General features: G+C 61.1%; 1 protein-coding gene across 1 annotated transcript in view; it reads right to left on the minus strand.

Annotated features, from left to right (window-relative positions):
• Positions 1-822: 822 nt before the first annotated feature.
• Positions 823-25,875, minus strand: part of LOC311616192 (integrin alpha-V-like) — a 47,410-nt gene continuing 22,357 nt past the window's right edge. The window contains 18 exon segments of the mRNA XM_084907465.1: positions 823-2,078; positions 2,807-2,929; positions 3,807-3,914; positions 3,991-4,104; positions 4,736-4,846; positions 5,053-5,211; positions 6,598-6,703; positions 7,159-7,239; positions 8,919-8,998; positions 10,560-10,652; positions 11,198-11,345; positions 11,878-11,945; positions 13,064-13,201; positions 18,140-18,294; positions 19,556-19,614; positions 21,593-21,700; positions 23,535-23,580; positions 24,835-25,026. Coding sequence (XP_084763591.1) covers positions 1,983-2,078; positions 2,807-2,929; positions 3,807-3,914; positions 3,991-4,104; positions 4,736-4,846; positions 5,053-5,211; positions 6,598-6,703; positions 7,159-7,239; positions 8,919-8,998; positions 10,560-10,652; positions 11,198-11,345; positions 11,878-11,945; positions 13,064-13,201; positions 18,140-18,294; positions 19,556-19,614; positions 21,593-21,700; positions 23,535-23,580; positions 24,835-25,026 — 1,985 coding nt within the window. The 3' untranslated portion in view covers positions 823-1,982.

Genomic DNA, 25,875 nt, shown 5'->3' on the forward strand with positions numbered 1-25,875 from the left:
TCAATAAATAACGCAACAGCCATTAAAACAGTTGAAAGTTAAAACGTTTTCATAGGGATTTGCTGGTGGTTGTGTTTTACATTTTAACCAAACACACTGACCCGCTCCTTTCAGGAAAGAGGAATCCCAACGTTTCCCTCCCCGAGGAGGCTCTCCAACTAGGCTTCCTCCGTGCTTCTCGGAGACAATTCACAAATCCTCATTTTTGGAAGAAAGCGCTCCGGCCTCAGACCGCAGCTCACAAAGGCCATCAGACACATCCCGCTGGTTCCAACGAGGCGGCCTTCCGTCTCTGGTGCGAGGCGGGTCCTCGGACAGAGGCCGCTCGAGGACGTGACCGAGGCCCAACACGCCATCTCGGGGGTGACGGTCACGCGTGGGACACGGGGAAGGGCGTGACAGGGCGCAGGCCCCAGGAGAAACACGGCTCTCTCTCTAAAAACATTAAATGTGTTGGTGATAGAAGTACGCGCTGCAGGGGACTGAGCTCTCTAATGACACCCATCTACCCAAGCTGTTCTCTTGTATCCCACCGTCCGATCCCGTGTAGCTCACCCACCCGTGCCTCCGTGTGCGGCTGCGTGGGGTGTGACCACACGGGTCACGGCAGGATAAACCCAGCCGTCTCTAACGGGGAAAATAGCTATTTCAGGGAAGTGCTTGTCGCTGCCTGAGGAAGACAGCAGTGAGAGAGCTCCGAGCCCTCGGTCTCTGGTGCAGAACGTGATGCAATTGCACAAAAATAGCGGTGAGCTCACCGACCGCCGGGCTCCGAGCCTGGGAGCCCCCTGCAGGCAGAGAGCGCTCCCTGCAGCTTTTATAAAAAACCCCTAGAAAAGCAATTGGCGGTAATAAACCTGAGGAAGTTTCAAAAATCTTCCCAGGAGCCCCAAAGGCTTAGAAAAGTACCTTTTAAAAATGACTCTGAGCGCGCACAGGCCGGTCTCACACACCACACCTCGCTCCGAGGAGGGCACCGCGGGGACGCGGCCGCGGCCGCGGAGACTCCACGCCCAGCCGTTCCGGGCGGGAGGCCAGGGGCCTGGCGGTGTGAAGGCTCCTCCCTGGCCCTGACTCTGACTCTGACCTTCCCCAGTGACAGGGGGGGACATAGAGGAAAAAGCACGTGCCCAGCAGGAAAATAAATTAACCCAACGAGACACTCGACATTCCATGGATAAGCAGCTCTATCGGAGAACTACAGGCGTGGTTTTTAAGTTAAAATGCTGCTTTGTGTGTGTGTGTGTGCGTTGTAAATGGCCAGACTGACACAGGGAGCAGGTGGTTTCCAGCTCCACAGGGATGTAAGCATCGCGAGGCTCCGCTGAGGTCGAGCTGCCACTCAGGAGGTGTTTCTGATGCGAGAAGGAGTTTCCAGCACAGGCTGACGCCAAGGAGGGGAGATACCGCTGACCTGTAAATATCTAAAACGTGATGCGACGGACTGGGGGCTGAATATAAATAAAAACTGAACAGCACGTACCAAAGTCCATAGCAAGTCAAACCACTATCCCTAGCTACCGTCCCAGGGAAGGATGCCGACGTAGGTGACAGGTGGAGGCGATGTTAAAACCCAGGTTCGCGGGTCACAGTCTTTAGAGGCTGAAGACGCGCCTGTAGTGTGACGGGTGCTAACAAGTCCCTGTGCCGACGCCCTGGAAGCTCAGGTCCAGACAGGAGCGGCGTCAGAGCAACCACCACCTCAGACCAGGAGACCAGCGCACCCCAGACACAGCCCCCGCGGCGGCGGCAGCGTTACAGGGAGGGAGTCCTGGGACCAGTCTGTGCGCACGGATGGCCATCCGTGGAACTGTGTCATCAGACACCCGGACGCCCGCGCCCACCGGGGACGGCGAGACGCGGGCAGCCACCGCTCTGGTCCCGCGGCGAGGCCCGGGCGCGGGGCGGGGGCGCGGTCCTCTCGGGGGAACTGGGCCGGCGATGACCCGGCCGTCCCGGCCGCACGCTGAGCTCGCCGCCCGCTAGGTCTCCGAGTTCCCCTCGCCGTTCTCGTGCGGCTGCAGCTGCTCCCTCTCGGGCTCCTCCTGGGGCGGCCGCACGCGCTTGAAGAAGCCCATCTGCCCGTTAGAGACACGGCCGTTACCACGGAGGCGGCGGGCAGCCCATGCCCACGGGCCCTGCCAGCCCCAGGGACCGCTTCCTCCGTCATCGGTGGAGCTCCTGGCGCATCGTCACCGATAAAGACCCGTCCTCCTCCCCTTCCTCCGTCCCTCTTCCTCCTCCTCCTCTCTTCCTCCTCCTTCCCTTCCTTCTTCCCTCCTCCTCCTTCTCTCTTCCTCCTGCTCCTCCTTCCCTCTTCCTCTTCTTCCTCCTCCCCTTCCTCCGTCCCTCTTCCTGCTCCTCCTCCTCCTCTTCCCTCTTCCCTTTCCTGGTTCCTCCTCCTCCTTCCCCTCCCCTTCCCTTTCTTCTTCCCTCCTCCTCCTCCTCTCTTCCTCCTCCTCCTCCTCCTCCTCCTCCTTTCTTCCTCCTCCTCCCCTTCCTTCTTCCCTCCTCCTCCTCCTCTCTTCCTCCTCCTTCTCCTCCTCCTCCTCCTCTCTTCCTCCTCCTCCCCTTCCTTCTTCCCTCCTCCTCCTTCTCTCTTCCTCCTTCTCTTCCTCTCTTCTTCCCCTCCTCCTCCTCCTCCTCTCTTCCTCCTCCTCCTTCTTCTCTCTTCCTCCTCTTCCTCCTCCTTCTCTCTTCCTCCTCCTCTTTCCCTCCTCTTCCTCCTCTTTCCCTCCTCTTCCTCCTCTTCCCCTTCCCTCCTGCCCATTCTCCCTGCCCCCGCCCCCCCACGCCCACTCCGTACCCGGTGCATCACAAACACCAGCACCGCCAGCAGCAGCAGCCCTGCCAGGACGGCCAAGATGATCACCCACACGGGCACCGGCATGGGCGCCGGCTGGATGCCCCAGGTGACGTCCGTGGTGACCTGTGCGGGGAGAGAAGGTTTGGGTCTTAAACACAGCTCACCGAGGGACTCGGCCACTGCCTGCATGCCAGCTCCATTTTAATGGCGTTTATGTGCTTTCCTTTTCTTGTGTGCTAGAGGCCAGGTGCATGAATTCACGCACAGGTGGGGTCCCTTGGCCTGGCTGGCGACAGGGCTGGCCCTGGGAGGTTGGCTGTGGGCGCACACTGATCACCAGGGTGCAGCTCCTGCATTGGCAGTCTGCCCCCTGGTGGTCAGTGCATGCATAGCAACTACTTGACCAGTCTTCAGTCCACCTGTCTTAACAGTTGCTTAGGCTTTTATATATATAGATGAGAAGTTATGATTAAATATCTGGCATCGACAGCAGACACACACACACACACACACACACACACATGCACACACACACCTCCCAAGGACAGGGCCACTTCGGTCACCACTCACACGGATTTCAGACAATCCGATCCAACTGGTGATGTGTTGGTCCAATTCTCAATCCTCCAATTAAAGATCCTTAAAATGTCTTCCCTTCTCCTAGTTAATTTCCAACTTTCTGACTTTAAGGGGAAAACCTGCCCAAAACGTCCCCCATGAGATTCAGGGAACGCTAGGACTCCCTCACTCAGGACGAGAGGCTGAAGAGGAAGATCTGCCTTTACCATGTCCGGGGCGAGGGAGCAAACCACTAGGCTAACTTACAACCCGATCCAGTGACTCCTCGTTACGTTAAACCAGCCAAACCGCCTTCTCTGAGCCAAGGGGGCCCGTCCACGGCCGAAGCCGAGTGCCCGCCCTGCCCGCCCGGCCGGCCCACCCGCCCTGCCTGCCCGCCCGCCTCGCCCCCACCCACTCCGCCCACCTCGCCCCCACCTACGAGGGTGGAGTTGGCGACGTCGTCGATGGGCAGGTTCCTGTAGGGGAACTCGATGACGCTGAAGGCGGCGGAGGACTTGAGGGAGTAGGAGCGGTTCTGGTTCTCCTTCTGCGGGGGACAGGGGTGTCAGTTTCCAGGCCTTTGGGGAGCGGGGGCAGTCTGCGGGGGCTGCGCCTGCACTCACGTCCATGAAGGTCTGGGTCCACAGCAGCGACCGCACGTACAGGATGGCGCTCTTGCCGCGGTCCAGGCGCCCCACCTGGCAGACGATCTTCAGGCACTCCGCCACCCCGCAGCCCTGCCAACGAGACGGCCGGCCTCACACACGGGCCCGGTCCCTCTGCACCCTTTTCTAAAGTACGTTCTTACAGGAGCTCTCCTGCCCGCGGCCCGGAGGCTCTCCGCGGCCAGAGGGCACCCGTGTTCCGCCGGCCGCTCACGCTGCCCACGCTCAGCGGCCCCCCACACACACACACCCACACCCAGACTGGGGGACTCCGCGGGGCTGAGAGGACGGGGTGCCACCACTGTGACGGAGTGACGGTTAATGTGCCTATTACCCTTTCATTAGATAGGGCTGATTTCAGAGGAAGAGAGAAAGAAATATCAACAATGAGAGAGGATCCTTAATCAGCTGCTTCCTGCGCGCTCCCCACTGGGGATGGAGCCTGCACCCTGAGCATGGGCCCTGGGCCTCCTGGTACAGAGGTCAGCGCTCCCCTGGGAGCCACGCAGGCCGGGCACGCAGAACCGTTACATTCCAAATGTTATCCTCGTGTTTTTGCTGAGGTCTCTGGGATCGTCCTGCCGCTTTGCTCCGAAGCCGCAAAGGCCAGGGTGAGCCGGGCGAGTTCAGGCGAACAGACAGCTCTGTGGAGGCGTCTCTCCCGGGACGCCCCTCGGCGCCTGCGCCAGCCCCGCGCACTCACCAGCGTGTGCACGCCCCCGTCGCCCTGGGCGAGGTCCCGCCGGGTGACCAGGTGGCCGCGCCCGCCCTGCCCGGCCGCGCTGTCGTTCTCGGCCGGCTGCCCGCTGGAGACCTGGCCACGGAAACGGAGACACGCTTTTTAAACTCAAACCTCTCCTAACGCCACTTCTTCCACACAGGCCCGCCAGGCCGGGGCGTTCTGTGGAAGAGCCGCCCTCCAGGGGCCGGAGCCGCCTGTGGCTGGCAGCCGCGGTGTGCCGGCCGCACGGGCTCGGGGAACGGGGATGGGAGGTGCCGGGGACGAGCGGCCGGGCCCACCTTGATCCGCAGCGGGTTGACCTCGGCGTCGGCCGTGCAGTTCATGGGCCCGTCCACGTCGAACTGCAGCACGTACAGCAGCGTGCGGTTGCGGAACTTGTGCGGCCACTGCAGCGTCAGCATGGCCTTGCTGAAGGAGCTGGGCCCGTTGTTCCGCAGCTGCGGGCGGAGAGGGGTCCTCGGTGCTCGGTCCGGCCTTGCCTCCCTCAGCCCTGCCGCCCTCCCCCGCCGGAGCCTCAGCAACAGGCCGAGCGTCTCCGTGGTGACCCTCAGGTCACAGGCCGGTGACCGTGCACGAGGGGCCACGCGGCATCTGCTCAGGGGGAGGCCGGGGTAAAATACAAACCGAGAGGAAGAGCTGGGCCCTGGCCGGTGTGGCTCAGTGGACAGAGCGTCGGCCTGGGGACTGATGGGTCCCCGGTTTGATTCCGGTCGAGGGCATGTGCCTTGGTGGCAGGCACATCCCCAGTGGGGGGGTGCAGGAGGCAGCTGATGGATGTTTCTAACTCTCTATCCCTCTCCCTTCCTCTCTGTGAAAAGTCAGTAAAATATATTAAAAAGGAAAAAGCTGCCGATGAGCCGGCATGGACACGCTGGTCCTGCGACCCGGATGTGGGCTCTGCGGCCTCTCCCGCCGTCGGTCTGCAGGGCCCCGGGAGAACTGGGCCCGTGGCTCCCCCTCAGCAGCACCCACGGTTACACACCACGGCGCCGGCCGCACCGAGGCCCTGGAGCGGCCTGGCCCATGGAGACGAACATGGGAATCATCACACACACACACACACACATACAGACACACACCACATACACACACACAGACACACACACACACATACAGACACACACAGACACACACCACATACACACACGCACACCACATACACACCAAATACACACACACAGAGAGACACACACACACCACATACACACCACATATACACACACCACATGCACACACTCACACAGACACACACACAGACACACACACACACACACATACAGACACACACACCACATACACATACACACTCACACACACACACATACAGACACACACACAGACACACACCACATACACACACGCACACCACATACACACCAAATACACACACACAGAGAGACACACACACACCACATACACACCACATATACACACACCACATGCACACACTCACACAGACACACACACAGACACACCACACACACACACACAGACACACACCACATACACACACACACACACGCACACCACATACACACACAGAGAGACACACACACCACACACACGCACATCACACACACATACACACACACATACACACACACAGACACGCCACACACACACACACACACACACCACACACACGCACATCACACACACATACACACACACATACACACACACACACACACACACATCACACCACACACACAGACACACACACACACCACACACACACGCACACCCCGGTGCGGGCACACCGCACCATGCCCACAGAGCGCAGACAGACAGACGGGCAGGCAGCCGCCCCCATCCCCTCGCACCTCGTAGATGTGCTGGACCACCGGCCCCAAGTCCTCCTCGGTCTCGGGGTGCTCCTTGTACTCCCAGTTGGGGATCGGGAGGAAGACATGGTCAGGACTCGAGACCCTAAAGAACCCAGGAAAGCCACCCACATCAGAGGGACGGTCGGTCCGTCCTCCCTCGCGCCCTGCACCCGGAGGAAGGACAGCAGACCTGGCTTTATTATTTATTTGTACCTGCTCCCCCTCCCACAGACCTGACTCTTACAGCGCCGCGCCTGCGACCCGGAGCAGCGAGGGCCGAGGCTTCACCTTCGGAAGGTAACCTGGCCCGTGTGGGTCAGCGGTTAGCGCGCGGCCTGCGCCCCCGAGGCCATGGGCTGGATCCCGGTCACGGGCCTGCACCTGGCTTGCAGGTTGGCTCCCTGGCCCCGGGCGAGGAGCGTGTGGGAGGCGACCATCCATGTGTCTGTCTCCCCCTGGCTCTCCCGCTCCCCTCCCCCCCACGCGCTCTCAAACCCCGGGGGACAGTCCCCGGCGACAGCTCGGTGAGGATGGAGACGCCGCCGGGGACGCACTGACCCTCGGATCTCCACGGCGGCCAGCACGGCCAGGTCCACGCGGTGCGACACCACCGGGCTCACCTTGTCGAAGAGGTTGGAGCTGGAAGAGGAGACACCTCAGGACCGGAATGACCCGCCCCCCCAGACCCGTCCCCCCAGACCCGTCCCCCCAGACCCGTCCCCCCAGCCCGTCCCCCCAGACCCGTCCCCCCAGACCCGTCCCCCCAGCCCGTCCCCCCAGACCCGTCCCCCCAGCCCGTCCCCCCAGACCCGTCCCCCCAGACCCGTCCCCCCAGCCCGTCCCCCCAGACCCGTCCCCCCAGCCCGTCCCCCCAGCCCGTCCCCCCAGACCCCTCCCCCCAGCCCGTCCCCCGAGACCCGTCCCCCCAGACCCGTCCCCCCAGACCCGTCCCCCCAGACCCCTCCCCCCAGCCCGTCCCCCCAGCCCGTCCCCCCAGACCCCTCCCCCCAGCCCGTCCCCCGAGACCCGTCCCCCCAGACCCGTCCCCCCCAGACCCGTCCCCCCAGACCCGTCCCCCCAGACCCCTCCCCCCAGCCCGTCCCCCCAGCCCGTCCCCCCAGACCCCTCCCCCCAGCCCGTCCCCCGAGACCCGTCCCCCCAGACCCCTCCCCCCAGCCCGTCCCCCGAGACCCGTCCCCCCAGACCCCTCCCCCCAGCCCGTCCCCCGAGACCCGTCCCCCCAGACCCGTCCCCCCCAGACCCGTCCCCCCAGACCCGTCCCCCCAGACCCGTCCCCCCAGACCCGTCCCCCCCAGACCCGTCCCCCCAGCCCGTCCCCCCAGCCCGTCCCCCCAGACCCGCCCCCCCAGACCCCTCCCCCGAGACCCGTCCCCCCAGACCCCTCCCCCCAGACCCGTCCCCCCAGACCCGTCCCCCCAGCCCGTCCCCCCAGACCCCTCCCCCGAGACCCGTCCCCCCAGCCCGTCCCCCGAGACCCGTCCCCCCAGACCCCTCCCCCCAGACCCGTCCCCCCAGACCCGTCCCCCCAGCCCGTCCCCCCAGACCCCTCCCCCCAGACCCGTCCCCCCAGCCCGTCCCCCCAGACCCGCCCCCCCAGCCCGTCCCCCCAGACCCCTCCCCCCAGCCCGTCCCCCCAGCCCGTCCCCCCAGACCCCTCCCCCCAGCCCGTCCCCCCAGACCCGTCCCCCCAGCCCGTCCCCCCAGACCCCTCCCCCCAGCCCGTCCCCCCAGACCCGTCCCCCGAGATCCACACCGTCCCCCGAGACCGCTGTGGCCACGAGGGGACCCACACCGAGCAGATCTGAAGCAACGAAGAAATTAAAAACCCACTGTCTTCATTGGCATATTAAAGTATCCAAGTTTTACTCAACTCCTTGTCTTATAAACCCAAACCGACTAAGTCATTCTTATGACGTACACAGTGACTTCCACAAAACATCAGGTAATGAAGTGTTAGTCTAGGCCAGCGGTCGGCAAACTCATGAGTCAACGGAGTCAAATATCAACAGGACAATTGAAACTTCTTTGGAGAGCCATATGTTTTAAACTTAAGCTTCTTCTAACGCCACTTCTTCAACACAGACTCGCCCAGGCCGTGGTGTTGTGTGGAAGAGCCACACCCACAGGGCCAAAGAGCCGCATGTGGCTCGTGAGCCGCGGTTTGCCGACCACGGGTCTATTCTACTGCATATTAAATTATACACCGTTTTTAACAAATATCCCCTCAACAGCTACACCCCGAGAAGGTGGCTCTTAGTCCCCAATAGCTCAGGGAGGCAGAGGGAGGGCGTGCTGACCTCTGGATCTGCAGGTCGAACTTCACCGACGTGTCCATCTCCGACTGCTGGTGCACGCTGAACCGGAGGCCGGCGCGGAGCTGGGGGCGGGGAGGGCGGCGTCAGGGAAACCAGGTCCGTGAGTGACAGCCCAGTGGCCAATGAAAAACAGCGGCCTGGTCTTTCTGCCCTGGGAGAACCTGGCCGTTCCTTCGGGCCTTCCAGCAAAGCTCCTTCAGGACACGGGCCGACCCCGTGTCGGGAACAGCCGTCCTTTTTTTTTTTTTTTTTAAATATATTTTTATTGATTTTGTACAGAGAGGGAGAGAGATAGAGAGCTAGAAACATCGATGAGAGAGTCATCGATCAGCTGCCTCTTGCACAACCCCCACTGGGGGTATGCCCACAACCAGGGTACATGCCCTTGACCAGAATCGAACCCGGGACCCTTCAGTCCACAGGCCGACGCTCTATCCGCTGATCCAAACCGGTCTCGGCGGGAATGACCCTCCACCTCCGTGTAATTAACACTCATTGTCTCCCCGAATGAAAGCGTCATGGAGGGTGGGGAAGGGAGAGACCAACCAAAGGACTTGTGTGCACACGTATGAGCCTAACCAGTGGTCACGGACTACAGGGGGGCGGGGGCATGAGTGGGGAGGGGGAGAGGGATTGGAATGGGGGGATGAGGACAAATATGTGATACCTCAATCAATAAAGAAATAAAAAAAAATAAAAGTTAAAAAAAAATGAAAACGTCAGTGTCTGTTCATTGGATGGAAGCAGACAGCTCCGCTCAGCGATGTGCCTGCGGGGCGCGATGTGCCAGGGCCTGGAGGAGGAGCGGACGGGTCGCGGGCACAGGACGGGGTTCAGAGACATGGGCAGGGCCAGCCCGGCCTCCCAGCTCCCAGCCTCCACACCACGCACTGCCCTCTGCAGGTGAGACCGTTACGAGAGGAGGGGAGGTGGCTTCGGGTCCGAGTAAGGGACACAGACAAAGGCCTTTCTCCAAACCGCCTCCCCTGCGCTCAGCCAGAGCTGGCCACCAGAAATAACCGGCCATGGTCTTCCCTGTGTTGGGCAAACTGTGGCTCAGGAGCCACAGGTGGCTCTTTGGCCCCGTGGGTGTGGCTCTTCCACAAAACTACACAGCCTGGGCGAGTCTATCTGGAAGAAGTGGCGTTAGAAGAAGTTAAAGTTTAAAAAATGTGGCACTCAGCCGAAACCGTTTTGGCTCAGTGGATAGAGCATCGGCCTGCGGACTGAAAGGTCCAGGGTTCGATTCCGGTCAAGGGCATGTAGGTTGGTTGCGGGCACATCCCCAGGAGGGGGCGTGCAGGAGGCAGCTGGTCGATGTTTCTCTCTCATCGATGTTTCTAGCTCTCTATCTCTCTCCCTTTCTCTCTGTAAAAAATCAATAAAAATATATTTAAAAAAAAAGAAAGAAAGAAAGAAAGAAAGAAAGAAACCTGGTGTCAAACACACACCAGCTCTGGCCGGGCTCCGAGGTTCGAGCATCTGCCAATCAGGCCCCGAAATCCAAGCCCAGGGAGAGGCACCATTTTGGGGCGAAGTTTCCTGCAGACAGACCCCCCCCCTCCCGGGAGGGGGGTGCTACTTCCTTTAGAAGCCACACCCCTGCGGTAGCCGACAGCTCACCTGGGTGCCGGCCTTCATGGGGTTCCCCAGGTCACACACGACCTGGCGGGTCTGGTTCTCCGTCTTAAACGCACAGGAGAGCCTGGCCAGGGCCTGGGGCGGACAGGGAGAGGGGGTTATGAGGAGGATACATTAACGAGAAAGAAAAGGAAGAGGGAGACCGCAGATGCTGCGAGATAACAGCCCCCAGACAGGGTCCCGCGGTCAGACACTCAGGTCCTGCTGGACGGGCAGGTGCACCGTCTGAACACGCGGGCGGGGCGGGGCGGGGCGGGCAGAGGCCGGGCAGGCGGGCAGGCCGGCCGAGGCCGGGCGTGCACAGCGGAAGCCCCTCTGGGGGTCCTGGACGCAGACATGGAACCCCGGGCCCTGACGGCCGAGTCCGGCGGCCAGGCCGGGCACCCTCTGCCCAACCGGTTCCGGGCCCTCTGCAGGCCCTGCTCACCGCACCCGCCAGAGCCCCCGCAGGGAGGAGCGGCCAGGGGACGGGGCAGGCACGCTGCCTGGCTGAGCGGCCTGAGGGAGGGGGCCGGGCTGGCCAAGGAGCTCAGGGCACGGAGACCGGGGAGCCAGGGGCCGGAGACCGAGGAGCTCTGGGGGCACGGAGCCCGGGGAGCCGGTCCCGGAGGCGCGCCCACCTCGCTGTTGCGGACGACGCCGATGAAGTCGGCCTGGGGGGGCAGGGCCACGGTGAGCTCGGCCTCGTAGGCGCCCTCGCCCTGGTTCTGCGCCGTCACCATCAGGGTCAGCGGGTTGTCGTCCCCGACGTAGATCTTCCTCTGGTCCCTGCGGGCGGGCGGGCGGCACGGGACCGTCAGAGGGACAGGCCACCACGCGGCCGTCCACGGACGGGGACACCCTCCCACGTCCCCGAGTCCCTGGTTCATAGGATGCCCCCTCCGCAGGAAGAGCAGAGCCACGGCGTCTGAGCGACCAGCGCCCACGCTCCGGCCACGCACCCACCGCGGACGCCATTCACGTCTCCCGCGTCACTGACTGAGCCTCCGGTTTTAGGGGAAAACTGAGCTGCTCACTGGTCTCAATTCTGATAGGAACTCGCTGTGGCTTGTGTCTCATGCAAAGGTGGTCGGATTCCTCCCCAGGCCTGTTGCCCACAGCCAGCGGGAACTCAGCGCCCACTGCTCTGAGGCTCAGTGCGCGGGCTGGGCCGTCACACACCATCACACAGCCCCCTCCGAGGGCCAGGCCGGGCGCCCTCTGCCCCTGGAGCTGGCCCTCACGCAGACACACCGCCCCGGGGGAGGGAGGGGACGAACGGCCTCGGCCGCCCTGTGAGCGCGCCCCGGGGCAGCCTCACCGGTCCACGGACACCTCCAGCTTGGGCCGGCACACGTTGTCCTCGCCGCAGTCCAGGAGGATGTGAGCCTAGGAGAGAGGGCGTCTGTGTCCCTGCACGCAGAGGGCGCCGTGCGGGGCACACCCGCGGGCCTGGCAAACTACACGGGGAGCCGTGAACACGCATGTGCACATGTGTCTACACGGACATGGAGGTGTCAGCTCCTCCGCAGGCTGACAGACAGGGCTGGCAGCCACTTCCTTCACATGGGCCCGCAGACGGCCAGGGGAGGCCCGGAGGAAAGGACACGGACATGAGTGACCGGTGGACACGTTCGCTCCATTGCCAGGGGAGCTGTTACGATGTGGGAAGAAGTGTCACGGAGAAGGGAAAGTGACGGCCAAAAATGAGGTCCAGCCGGGCAGGCACGGCTCGGTGACTAAGCCTCAAACTATGGGCCAGGAGGTCACGGCTCGATTGCTGGTCAAGGCACATGGCTAGTTGCAGGCTCCATGCCCAGTGTGGGGTGCCCAGGAGGCATCCGACCCATGATTCTCTCTCATCACTGATGTTTCTATCTCTTTCTCCCTCTCCCTCCTTCCTCTCTGAAATCAATAAAAACATATATATATTAAAAAAAAAAGAGTATTTGAGATGTTAGAATGTTAGATACAGAAGAAACAACAACCAAAATGTAGAGTGAAGAATCCTATTAAAGGAGAAATATTAACTAAAAATATAAAAAATGCAATAAAAAGAGGAAAGAAATATGAAATGCAATTGTCATATCCGAATACGTGGGTTTTACATAAGATTTTCTAAACATATTGTAATACAGCCTGTATGACGTTTTATCACTTATTTGGTTTTATGAAAAGGAAGTACTACACACATATATATCTATATGCGTGTGTGTGTGTGTGTGTGTGTATTTTTAAATTAAATCAAAGATAAAACAGATATTAAACTCGTTTATAAAATATTAAAATACGACGTAAATTGGCGTTCTGTTGTTTTCCTTGAATATTGAACTGTCTCCTGCGAGCCCACCGCTCCCCCGTATCTGAGCTCTCCGCGGCTTTCAGCGTCTCTGACCGAGTCCTCCCCTCTGACTCTCTGACTGACACCCAGGTCACCGCGGCGCCCTGGTGCTGCTGTGACACAGGAGCGGCCGGCCGCCAGGGGTCCCGTGTGGCGGGGCGGGTACCTGCCGGCTGAGGTTGGCGGGCGTGAACTGGTTGAGGATGGGCCGCAGGCCCGTGGCGTCGGCCGCCGTGCGGTAGTCCAGCCGGTACTCCATGAACACGGTGATCGGCGTGAGCTTGTCTCTGAACTCGGACTCGTCCTGCAAGCGGAGAGGCCGGCGTTAATGAGGACTCACGGGCCCGGGGAGACCGGAGAGCAGGACGCAGGGCAGCTGATCGAATCGAACACCACCCAGACCCTCCGGAAAGGGCGCTCAGACAGAAGAAAAACACCGAAAATGGCTGTTCACCGAGAACACAGTCAACTTACCATCAAAACGGGATTATCTCATTCACACAGAAATTAATAAAGCGAGCACTCGCCGACACCGGTGTGGCTCAGTGGATAGAGCGTTGGCCTGCGGACTGAAGGGTCCCAGGTTCGATTCCGGACAAGGGCATGTACCTTGGTTGTGGGCACATCCCCAGTAGGTGTGCAGGAGGCAGCTGATCGATGTTTCTCTCTCATCGGTGTTTCTAACTCTCTATCCCTCTCCCTTCCTCTGTGTAAAAAAAAAATCAATAAGATATATATTTTTTAAAATAAATAAAAAATAAATAAAATGAGCACTCAGATACATGCCCACCCTGGCCTGTGTGGCTCAGTGGTTGAGCATCGCCCTACGAGCCAAGAAGTCACTGGTCGGATTCCCGGGCTGCGGGCTCAGTTCCCATCGGGGGCTGCAGGAGGCGGCGGATCAGTGATGTTTCTCTCATTGATGTTCCTCTCTCTCTCTCCATCGCCTTCCTCTCTCTAAAATAAATAAGAATGTATTTTCTAAAAACACAGGCCCAATACTGTAACTGGAACATTCCTGCCATCCATCAGCTACCCCATGGTCCTCTCTGGAGCGCCTCAACCCTCTGCCTTCCCTGGACCCCGTCCTGGGCTAAGCCCTTCCCCTGACCCCGTCCTGGGCTAAGCCCCTTCCCCTGACCCCGTCCTGGGCTAAGCCCTTCCCCTGACCCCGTCCTGGGCTAAGCCCCTCCCCTGACCCCGTCCTGGGCTAAGCCCTTCCCCTGACCCCGTCCTGGGCGAGGCCCTTCCCCTGACCCCATCCTGGGCTAAGCCCCTTCCCCTGACCCCCGTCCTGGGCTGGGCCCTTCCCCTGACCCCGTCCTGGGCTAAGCCCCTTCCCCTGACCCCCGTCCTGGGCTGGGCCCTTCCCCTGACCCCGTCCTGGGCTAAGGCCCCTCCCCTGACCCCGTCCTGGGCTAAGGCCCTTCCCCTGACCCCGTCCTGGGCTAAGCCCCTCCCCTGACCCCGTCCTGGGCTAAGCCCCTTCCCCTGACCCCGTCCTGGGCTAAGCCCTTCCCCTGACCCCGTCCTGGGCTGGGCCCTTCCCCTGACCCCGTCCTGGGCTGGCCCCTTCCCCTGACCCCGTCCTGGGCTAAGGCCCCTCCCCTGACCCCGTCCTGGGCTAAGCCCTCCCCCTGACCCCGTCCTGGGCTAAGGCCCTTCCCCTGACCCTGTCCTGGGCTAAGCCCCTTCCCCTGACCCCGTCCTGGGCTAAGGCCCTTCCCCTGACCCCGTCCTGGGCTAAGCCCCTTCCCCTGACCCCGTCCTGGGCGAGGCCCTTCCCCTGACCCTGTCCTGGGCTAAGCCCTCCCCCTGACCCCGTCCTGGGCTAAGGCCCTTCCCCTGACCCCGTCCTGGGCTAAGGCCCTTCCCCTGTCCCCGTCCTGGGCTAAGCCCCTCCCCTGACCCCGTCCTGGGCTAAGCCCCTCCCCTGACCCCATCCTGGGCTAAGCCCCTTCCCCTGACCCCGTCCTGGGCTAAGCCCTTCCCCTGACCCCGTCCTGGGCTAAGCCCTTCTCCTGACCCCGTCCTGGGCTAAGGCCCCTCCCCTGACCCCGTCCTGGGCTAAGCCCTTCCCCTGACCCCGTCCTGGGCTAAGGCCCCTCCCCTGACCCCGTCCTGGGCTGGGCCCCTTCCCCGTGCTGGCCTGCAGCCGCGTGTTACCGTGTGTGTCTCTGAACAGCAGGGCCCTGAGTTAGCCTTTCTGTCTATTTAAAATTAGATGGTACAGATTCTGGTTTTCCTCCTTCCGTTTAACACTCTAGCTGGAATCCTCGGACCCGCAGCCAGACGCCTTCTGCTCCCGCCATGGCCCACTCTCATGGCCACCGCACATGTGTCCGTGTTTGCATCTTCCGCTTTTTCTTTCGCGTTTGACAAATTCCCGATCCGGGATTTCACACGCTCATTAGATTCACTCCAGGCTGTTGTGGGTTTTTGGTGCAATTGTAACTGAGACTGCCCTCTTAGCTTCCCTGTTTGACAGTCTGTTACCAACAGATACAGACGCAGCTGGTTTCGGGTACTTATTTTGTATCCTGCGGCTTTAACGGAATCGTCTGTCAGTTCCGGTAGTTTTTGGTGGAACCTTTAGGGCTTCTGATTTTATTTTTATTTTGGAAAGAGCGGGAGAGAGATACAACATCCACGGTGAGAAGCACTGACAGGCTGCCTCTTGCAGGGCCCTCACTGGGGATCGTGCCCACAACCCGGGCCTGTGCCCTCGACAGGAATCAAACCTGCGACCCCTCAGTCCACAGGCCGACGCTCTATCCACTGAGCCACACCAGCTAGGGCTCGGGTCAGAGGTTTTAAGGAGCCTCACTTCCTCAAGTGCCTTCCCGCGGACCTCACACCCGGAGATGTGCGGAGTGAGGCCGCCCGGTGAGAGGAAACGGCAGGAGGGGGGACGGACAGCGGAGGGGAGGAAGGACAGCGGAGAGAGGAGGACGGACCGGAGGGAGGAGGACGGACAGCGGAGGGAGGAGCACAGACCGGAGGGAGGAGCGCAGACCGGAGGGAGGAGCACAGACCCGGAGGGAGGAGGACGGACCAGAGGGAGGAGGACAGACCGGAGGGAGGAGGACGGACCAGAGGGAGGAGGACGGACCGGAGGGAGGAGCACAGACCGGAGGGAGGAGCACAGACCCGGAGGGAGGAGCACAGACCGGAGGGAGGAGCACAGACCCGGAGGGAGGAGCACAGACCGGAGGGAGGAGCACAGACCGGAGGGAGGAGGACGGACCGGAGGGAGGAGGACGGACCGGAGGGAGGAGCACAGACCGGAGGGAGGAGCACAGACCGGAGGGAGGAGCACAGACCGGAGGGAGGAGAGCAGACCGGAGGGAGAAGCACAGACCGGAGGGAGGAGCACAGACCGGAGGGAGGAGCACAGACCGGAGGGAGGAGCACAGACCCGGAGGGAGGAGCACAGACCGGAGGGAGGAGCACAGACCGGACGGAGGAGCACAGACCGGAGGGAGGAGCACAGACCGGAGGGAGGAGCGCAGACCGGAGGGAGGAGCACAGACCGGAGGGAGGAGCACAGACCGGACGGAGGAGCGCAGACCGGAGGGAGGAGCACAGACCGGAGGGAGGAGAGCAGACCGGAGGGAGGAGCACAGACCCGGAGGGAGGAGGACGGACCAGAGGGAGGAGGACAGACCGGAGGGAGGAGGACGGACCAGAGGGAGGAGGACGGACCGGAGGGAGGAGCACAGACCGGAGGGAGGAGCACAGACCCGGAGGGAGGAGCACAGACCGGAGGGAGGAGCACAGACCCGGAGGGAGGAGCACAGACCGGAGGGAGGAGCACAGACCGGAGGGAGGAGGACGGACCGGAGGGAGGAGGACGGACCGGAGGGAGGAGCACAGACCGGAGGGAGGAGCACAGACCGGAGGGAGGAGCACAGACCGGAGGGAGGAGAGCAGACCGGAGGGAGAAGCACAGACCGGAGGGAGGAGCACAGACCGGAGGGAGGAGCACAGACCGGAGGGAGGAGCACAGACCCGGAGGGAGGAGCACAGACCGGAGGGAGGAGCACAGACCGGACGGAGGAGCACAGACCGGAGGGAGGAGCACAGACCGGAGGGAGGAGCGCAGACCGGAGGGAGGAGCACAGACCGGAGGGAGGAGCACAGACCGGACGGAGGAGCGCAGACCGGAGGGAGGAGCACAGACCGGAGGGAGGAGCACAGACCGGACGGAGGAGCGCAGACCCAGATGGAGGAGCACAGACCGGAGGGAGGAGCGCAGACCGGAGGGAGGAGCACAGACCCGGAGGGAGGAGCGCAGACCGGAGGGAGGAGCACAGACCGGAGGGAGGAGCACAGACCGGACGGAGGAGCGCAGACCCGGAGGGAGGAGAGCAGACCGGAGGGAGAAGCACAGACCGGAGGGAGGAGCACAGACCGGAGGGAGGAGGACGGACAGCAGAGGGAGGAGCCAGACCCGGAGGGAGGAGCGCAGACCCGGAGGGAGGAGCACAGACCGGAGGGAGGAGCACAGACCCGGAGGGAGGAGAGCAGACCGGAGGGAGGAGCACAGACCGGAGGGAGGAGCGCAGACCTGGAGGGAGGAGCGCAGACCGGAGGGAGGAGCACAGACCCGGAGGGAGGAGCGCAGACCGGAGGGAGGAGCACAGACCCGGAGGGAGGAGCACAGACCCGGAGGGAGGAGCACAGACCGGAGGGAGGAGCACAGACCGGACGGAGGAGCGCAGACCCAGATGGAGGAGCACAGACCGGAGGGAGGAGCACAGACCGGAGGGAGGAGCGCAGACCGGAGGGAGGAGCACAGACCCGGAGGGAGGAGCACAGACCGGAGGGAGGAGCACAGACCGGAGGGAGGAGCACAGACCGGAGGGAGGAGCGCAGACCCGGAGGGAGGAGCACAGACCCGGAGGGAGGAGCACAGACCGGAGGGAGGAGCACAGACCGGAGGGAGGAGCACAGACCGGAGGGAGGAGCACAGACCGGAGGGAGGAGCACAGACCCGGAGGGAGGAGCACAGACCGGAGGGAGGAGCACAGACCGGAGGGAGGAGCACAGACCCGGAGGGAGGAGCACAGACCCGGAGGGAGGAGCACAGACCGGAGGGAGGAGCACAGACCGGACGGAGGAGCACAGACCGGACGGAGGAGCGCAGACCCAGATGGAGGAGCACAGACCGGAGGGAGGAGCACAGACCGGAGGGAGGAGCGCAGACCCGGAGGGAGGAGTGCAGACTGGGGAGCCTCACCCGCAGGTACGCCACCAGCTCCTCGCACTGCATGCGGCCGCCCCGGGACACGGTCATGTTCTTGGGGTGGCCCGGGGACCTGCTGTGGAGGAACAGCGCTCGGCGGATGGCGCCCTTCTGCTTGAGCTTGTCCAAGAGAAGCTCCACCTGGAAGTCTGCACAGACAGAGGGTGTAACCAATGGGCCCCGCCCCCTCCCCTGTCCCCTCAGACACCCACCCCCCTGGCTCTGCGGACACCACTCCCCCGGCCCCAAGGACACCCCCCCGCCTGGTGCTGCCCCTCACACGCCAGGCTCGCCCTTCCCGCAGCCCCGACACCGTCTCCTCTGTGGGAGCCTCCTCTCACCCCCACAGGGCCTGCCGCCCTTGTTCCCGGTGAACACCACGCACCGCAACACGCACCAGCACACAAACCAGAAACACAACACGCACCAGCCCCCTGTGACCACCAGCCCCCCAGTGTGACCCCCAGCCCCCCAGTGTGACCCCCAGCCCCCCAGTGTGACCACCAGCCCCCAATGTGACCCCCAGCCCCCTGTGTGACCCCCAGCCCCCCAATGTGACCCCCAGCCCCCCCTGTGTAACCCCCAGTCCCCTGTGTGACCCCCAGCCCCCAATGTGACCCCCAGCCCCCCAGTGTGACCCCCAGCCCCCCAATGTGACCCCCAGCCCCTCAGTGTGACCCCCAGCCCCTCCCCCTCAGTGTGACCCCAGCCCCCCTGTGTGACCCCCAGCCCCCCAATGTGACCCCCAGCCCCCCTGTGTGACCCCCGGCCCCCCCTGTGGGACCCCCAGCCCCCTGTGGGACCCCCAGCCCCCCAGTGTGACCCCCAGCCCCCCAGAGGGACCCCCAGTCCCCTGTGGGACCCCCAGCCCCCCAGTGTGACCCCCAGCCCCCCAGTGTGACCCCCAGCCCCCTGTGTGACCCCCAGCCCCCAATGTGACCCCCAGCCCCCCAGTGGGACCCCCGGCCCCCCAGTGGGACCCCCAGCCCTTCAGTGTGACCCCCAGCCCCCTGTGTGACCCCCGGCCCCCCCTGTGGGACCCCCGGCCCCCCAGTGGGACCCCCAGCCCTTCAGTGTGACCCCCAGCCCTTCAGTGGGACCCCCAGCCCCCCAGTGGGACCCCCAGCCCCCCAGTGTGACCCCCAGCCCCCTGTGTGACCCCCAGCTCCCCTGTAGGACCCCCAGCCCCCCAGTGGGACCCCCAGCCCTTCAGTGTGACCCCCAGCCCCCAGTGTGACCCCCAGCTCCCCTGTAGGACCCCCAGCCCCCTGTGTGACCCCCAGCCCCCCAGTGGGACCCCCAGCCCTTCAGTGTGACCCCCAGCCCCTCAGTGTGACCCCCAGCCCCCCAGTGTGACCCCCGGCCCCCCCTGTGGGACCCCCGGCCCCCTGTGGGACCCCGGACACTCACTCAGCTTCGGGGGGAGCGTGCCTTTGCCGTCCGCCCGCAGGCAGAACCTGACGTTGAAGCTGCGGGAAGAGAGGACACGGCCCGTCACCCGGGCAGGCAGCGCAGAACACGCCAACCTCAGCCGCCTCACACCCGTCCCCGCAGAGGGTCTGTCCGTCCGTCCGTCTGTCCGTCTGTCCGTCTAACGTACTGAACACGGGACAGAGGCAGCACCGCACTCGGCCTCCATCCGCAGCCGCTGCCCGCCATCGGCCCTCGCGGGGAGAGGAATCGGCTCCCGCCCTCCCTCCGAGTCCGCAGAGGGGAGGCCTCCCGACCAACGCCACGTCCGCCCGCAGCCCCGACGGGCCCCCACTGGCCAGCGAGCCCGACCCGCTCTCGGGAAGAACCGTCCCGTCAGTCCCGCTCCCTCCTCTCCGCGCTCGGCCAGAGCCAGGAGCCGGGCCCCAAAGTGGGGCGCTCCGGTGACCGGCAGCACGTGGGTCAGGTCCCTCCTCACTGAGTCACACTTGTCCTGACGTGCAGGAGAAAGACACGGGTTTCTCCATTTTATCTTAACATGTTGTAAAGCAACACACGTCAGCTTAAAGAGAGAAACCTTAAGAAAATTACAAATACAGGTAGAATGAAAACATAGCAAAGTCATGCACGGTAAGAATAGCATAAAATACCTGGCCAAGCCTCTCTATGAAGCTTTCAGAGGAGAAAGGAAAAACAGAAAGAAAAAAAAAAAGAATAGCATAAAAATATGGAGACTTGAGAAACCCCAAACTATAGAAGAATTCAAACGTTAAATTTTTTAATTATTTTTTTTTTCTTTAAAAACTACTAAAGGAACAAGTGAGAGACTGGTATATTAGAGCAAAATAATATTTTTTCATACAGCCACTCAGATATTAAATCTGAAAAAGATCATATCTGTTAAAAATTAAAATGTTCACGGGTCTTTCTTAGAATTAAATATAAATGAATTCTGAGATCTTATTAGCTTTTCCTTCTTTTTTAATGTATTCACTGAGCATGCGTCAGCTAAAAACTACAGTAGTTTTTGGCCAGGCCGGTGTGGCTCAGGGGTTGAGCGTTGACCTATGAACCAGGAGGTCACGGTTTGATTCCTGGTCAGGGCACAGGCCTGGGTTGCAGGCTCCATCCCCAGTGTGGGGCGTGCAGGGGGCAGCCGATCCATGATTCTCTCTCATCACTGATGTTTGTATCTCTCCCTCTCCCTTTCTCTAAAACGGCGGTTCTCAACCTTTCTAATGTCGTAACCCACAGGTTGAGAACCGCTAGCAGGGTCGGTCGCCTAAGACCTTCGGAAAACACAGATGTTTACATTATGATTCATAACAGTAGCAAAATCAGTTATGAAGTAGCAACAAAAATAATTGTATGGTTGGGGGGTCACCACCACATGAGGAACTTATTAAAGTGTCACAGCATTAAAAAGGTTGAGAACCGCTGCTCTAAAATAAAAAAAAAAATAAAAATAAAAATAAAAAAAAAATAAAAAATATATATATATATATATATATATATATATATATATATATAATATATATACACACACACACACACATAAACTTTACCCTCGTTTTTAACATATTCTACAGCTTTCTACAGATCTTTCTGGAACGATATTTCTATAACCCAATTGACGACGTGGTGAGACAGATGAAATCTGCATCAGCACTGTGTCACCCCTACCTTCACTGTCAGCTGTTTTGTTTTTGTTTTTTTTAAAAAAATATATTTTATTGATTTTGTACAGAGAGGAAGGGAGAGAGATAGAGATAGAAACATCGATGAGAGAGAGTCATCGATCAGCTGCCTCTTGCACACCCCCTACTGGGGATATGCCCGCAACCAAGGTACATGCCCTTAACTGGAATCGAACCCTGGTCCCTTCAGTCCCCAAGCCGACGCTCTATCCATTGAGCCAAACCGGTTTCGGCTGTCGGTTGTTTTATATTATTTACAATGACCGAACCACAGTCAGAACAAGGACCGTAACCACCGCAGCCCAGAGAACGCTCTCACCAGGACACTTTGAGGTCCGTCCCCGGCAGCGGGCACGTCTTGTTGTCTTGGTTCAGGATGCTCGGGTAGACCTCCAGGCTGGCGTGGACGGTGATGACCGGCCTGGCTCTGGGGAGGGAGAGGGGGAGAAAAAGGGGAGTGTTTACAGCGCTGGGCAGACTGAGCATGTCGGCTCACACCCACTCCCGGGGCAGAGGAAAGACAAGAACACAGCCTCAGAACCAATGCCCACTGTCCCCGCGCCCAGGGCTGCCGGATCCCGGCAGGTGAGGCCCGTAACCGGCAAACTCCTCGGCCCCAGGCGACGTGGGACGATCGGCCACACTCTGCGAACTCTGCCCGTGAAAGCAGGACAGGGAAGCCAGCCATGCGCTACGGACCTCACACACGCACACACACACACACACACACACACACTCTCTCTCTCACACACACACACACACACACACACACACTCACACACACACACACAGGGAAGCCAGCCGTGCGCTACGGACCTCACACACACGCACGCACGTGCACACACACACACACACACACGCACGCGCACACACACGCACGCACACGCACGCACACGCACACGCACACGGCGGGGAAACGAGGGCCGTGCGCCATCCGTGCTGTTTCAGAGGATCTAAGATCCATGCCACATGTAACGTCAGTGCGACACGGGAAAAATCCACAACGTACAAAGGATGGGCGCACACACACATTATTTTAATGCCTCGTGTGTTTCTGATTCTATACACTAATCTATATATATATAAGGATAATATGCTAAATGTCCAACTGTTGGACTGCTCGTCAGGTAGCTATGACACACAGTGACCACCAAGGGGCAGACGGTCCATGCACAGGCATGGAAACATGGAACAGAATAATGAATCTGAGAGGAAGAGGGGGAGGGGGAAGGTGGGAAGAGATTAACCAAAGATCTTATACGTATATTAGAGGCCTGGCGCATGGATTAGGGCACTGGGGAGTCCCTCAGCCCCGTCTGTGGGGATTGGGCCGAAACCAGCAGTCGGACATCCCCCGAGGGGTCCCGGATTGTGAGAGGGTGCAGGCCAGGCTGAGGGACCCACCAGTGCATGGATCTGCGCACTGGGCCTCTAGTAAACTAATAACGAGTCTGAGAAGACTTTTTTTTTTTTAATCTATGCCCTTTTTAAATTATTTGAATGTCTATCACTTGCATGTATTACTTCATTAACGGCCATTTTAAAAACAAACAGGGCCCAGCCGGCGCGGCTCAGGGGTTGAGCATCACCCTATGAACCAGGAGGTCAGGGTTCGATGCCGGATCAGGGCACAGGCCTGGGTTGTGGGCTCCATGTCCAGTGTGGGACGTGCAGGAGGCAGCCGGTCCATGATCCTCTCTCATCCCGGATGTTTCTCTCTCTCTCCCTGAGAGCCACAGTCCCGTTCCCCCAGCTCCAGCCCATCAGCCTCGGCCGGTTCCCAGCCCGGGCACACGCCCTGGACGGTGGCACCTCCCTCTCCCCGGGCGGGAGAGCAGGGGGGACGGCAGGAGGCTGGGAAACACGGGCGTGGGCTCACGCTGCCCTGAGCCACGGCGGTCCCGACGCCGTTCCACGCGGCCTTTGTGGTCAGAACGTGACACAAACACATTAGTTTCCCGCCTCTCCGCGGAAAACGTCAGTTCCTATAACCTGGGGGGATGTTTAAAAGGTGGGAGACTCTCCAGACACGATTTCAAGAACGGAGAGGGAAAGCCTGCAGGCTTTCTGAAATTGAGAACACCTGCAGCTCCCTCTACTGGGCACTCTCCTTCGTTAAGGACCACCCGCCTGTGGTAAATCTTAACTAGAAAGAACCAACTGCCGTCGCCTCAAGAGAATTAAGCTGAAGTTAGAACACAGGACTTCACCGTAAACGTCCCGGTAATGCGGAACAGAAGCGGCCGCGGGAGCGTGCTCACCTGTACAACACGGCTCTGTCCACTCCAAACGCTCCCACAATCAAGTCTTAGAAAGAGCAGAAAAAAGTGTTAATGATAATGATGGTTTTTTAAAACTCACATGCCATTCCATACAACTGTCGGTACACACAGTCAGGATTCAAACACCGTCTCCGACCCGCCTTCCTGAGGAGGCTCAGGATGACCTTTAAGGTCTGTCGCAATGACTCGGAAGTCACAGGAGCCCGGAGAAAGATGTCCCTGTCTCCGCTGGCTCCAACCAGTGGGCGGGTTGGACCAGCTCCTTTCTGAGCCTCTCTTCTCCAGAGAGAGGTGATGGGCTGAGAAAGCGCGCCTTCTTCAGACAATTACACGAAATAACGTGTTTGTTACAATCACAATGAGTGGTCACGTCCACAGAAATGTTAGATCACTGAACACCAAAAAAGGCCCTGGCCGGCTTGGCTCAGTGGATAGAGCGTCGGCCTGTGGACTGAAGGGTCCCGGGTTCGATTCCCAGTCAGGGCACACGCCCAGGTTGTAGGCTTGATGCCCAGTGTATGGCGTGCAGGAGGCAACCGATCCATGATTCTCTCTCATCATGGATGTTTCCATCTCTCTCTCCCTTCCTCTCTGACACCCATAAATTACGTTTATATTTCTTGAAACAAAGAAGGATGGCTAATGCTAAAACCTCAGAAGGAGCGTTCGGCTGGTGTATCACTTCTCGGACTTTCCCTCACAGGCTCAGTGCAGGAAGCTCGGAGTCTGCGGTTTGGCTAGAAACGCCCAGAAACAGAGCAGCCTTTCCTTCCAGCCCGGGGCAAGGAGAGGGCCGCCCACCCGTGTGCCCGGCCGGCACGGGAGATCCCGGACCAGATGAACACGAACACGGAGTCCACGTGGGCTGTGTGCCCGGCCGGCACGGGAGATCCCGGACCGGACGAACACAGAGTCCACGTGGGCCCGTGGGCCCGGCCGGCACGGGAGATCCCGGACCAGATGAACACGAACATGGAGTCCACGCGGGCTGTGTGCCCGGCCGGCACAGGAGATCCCGGACCGGACGAACACGAACACGGAGTCCACATGGGCCCGTGTGCCCGGCCGGCACGGGAGATCCTGGACCAGATGAACACGGACACGGAGTCCACGTGGACCGTGTGCCCGGCCGGCATGGGAGATCCCGGACCAGATGAACAGGAACACGGAGTCCACGCGGGCTGTGTGCCCGGCCGGCACAGATCTCCCTGGACCGGACGGACTCGGCGTCCCCGCGGCCCGGTGCCCGGCTGGCTGCTCTGCCTCCGGGCGCACGCACCTGGGTACCCGTTGCGGTCGATGTCCGTCTGGCCCTTCATGGCGTAGCCGAAGCTGGGCGGCATGCTCTGGGCGGCCCAGCGGCCCTCCAGCGCCTGGGACGGCGCCGCGTTCAGGCCGGTGGCCCTGCCGTTGAAGATGTACACGACGCCCTTCCGGTCCTCACCCCCGTACGGGGCGGCGATGGCCACGTCTGCGGAGAGGAGGGGGGAGGAGGGAGAGGAGGGGAGAGGAGGGGGGAGGCCGGGAGGGGGAGGAGAGAGAGGAAGAGGGAGAGGAGGAGGGAGGGATAGGAGGGGAGGGGAGGAGAGGAGGGAGGAGGGAGAGGAGGAGGGAGGGAGAGGAGGAGGGAGGGAGAGGAGGGAGGAGGGAGAGGGGGAGGAGGGAGAGGAGGGGGGAGGGAGAGGAGGGGGGAGGGCGGGAGGGGAGGGGGAGAGGAGGGAGGAGAGAAGAGGCGGGAAGAGAGAGGCGGTCTTAGTGTGGCTCACTCCCTAACGCAGCCCCGGGTTCGAGGACTGGAGCAGCCCTGGGCGGAGGTGACAGGGACGCAGAGGCAGACGCTCTGGTCTGACCTTGGACAAGCCCGTTAGCCTTCGGGACCTCCCGCTCCTCGTCCTCAGTGGAGAGAGGAGGGCCAGCATCCCAGCTAACGGAGGGGTGAGGTTTGGGGTTTTTTTTCCCCTTAAGCAAAAGTGAATCTGGCTTGGAAACTTAAAAGTCAGAAATTCATCCTGGTCTTGCTCAGCTTACACTGAAATCACATAAACCAATAAACGTCTGGAATTCTAAAAAAAAAAACTAAGGCTAAACCACCAAGCGGTCACTATGACCTTCCTAAGTCATTTTACAGACGGTCCCTCCCCTGCCCTGCGGTGCCGCCTGGGCACGGCCCCCACCGCGGCCTGGGCCCTGGGAGAGGGGATGAACTTTTCCCTTCGTTTACAACGTCCTCTGAATGGTCAGGGGCTGATCCCTGCTGTAGGTACACACACTGGCAGCTCAGCCTGCAGCCTGTGGCTCTCAGAAAGGGCTTTCGTAGTGC

This window comes from Pipistrellus hanaki, assembly GCF_964339955.1.
Source record: "Pipistrellus hanaki genome assembly, contig: scaffold_95, whole genome shotgun sequence".
In the NCBI taxonomy this organism is placed as follows: domain Eukaryota; kingdom Metazoa; phylum Chordata; class Mammalia; order Chiroptera; family Vespertilionidae; genus Pipistrellus; species Pipistrellus hanaki.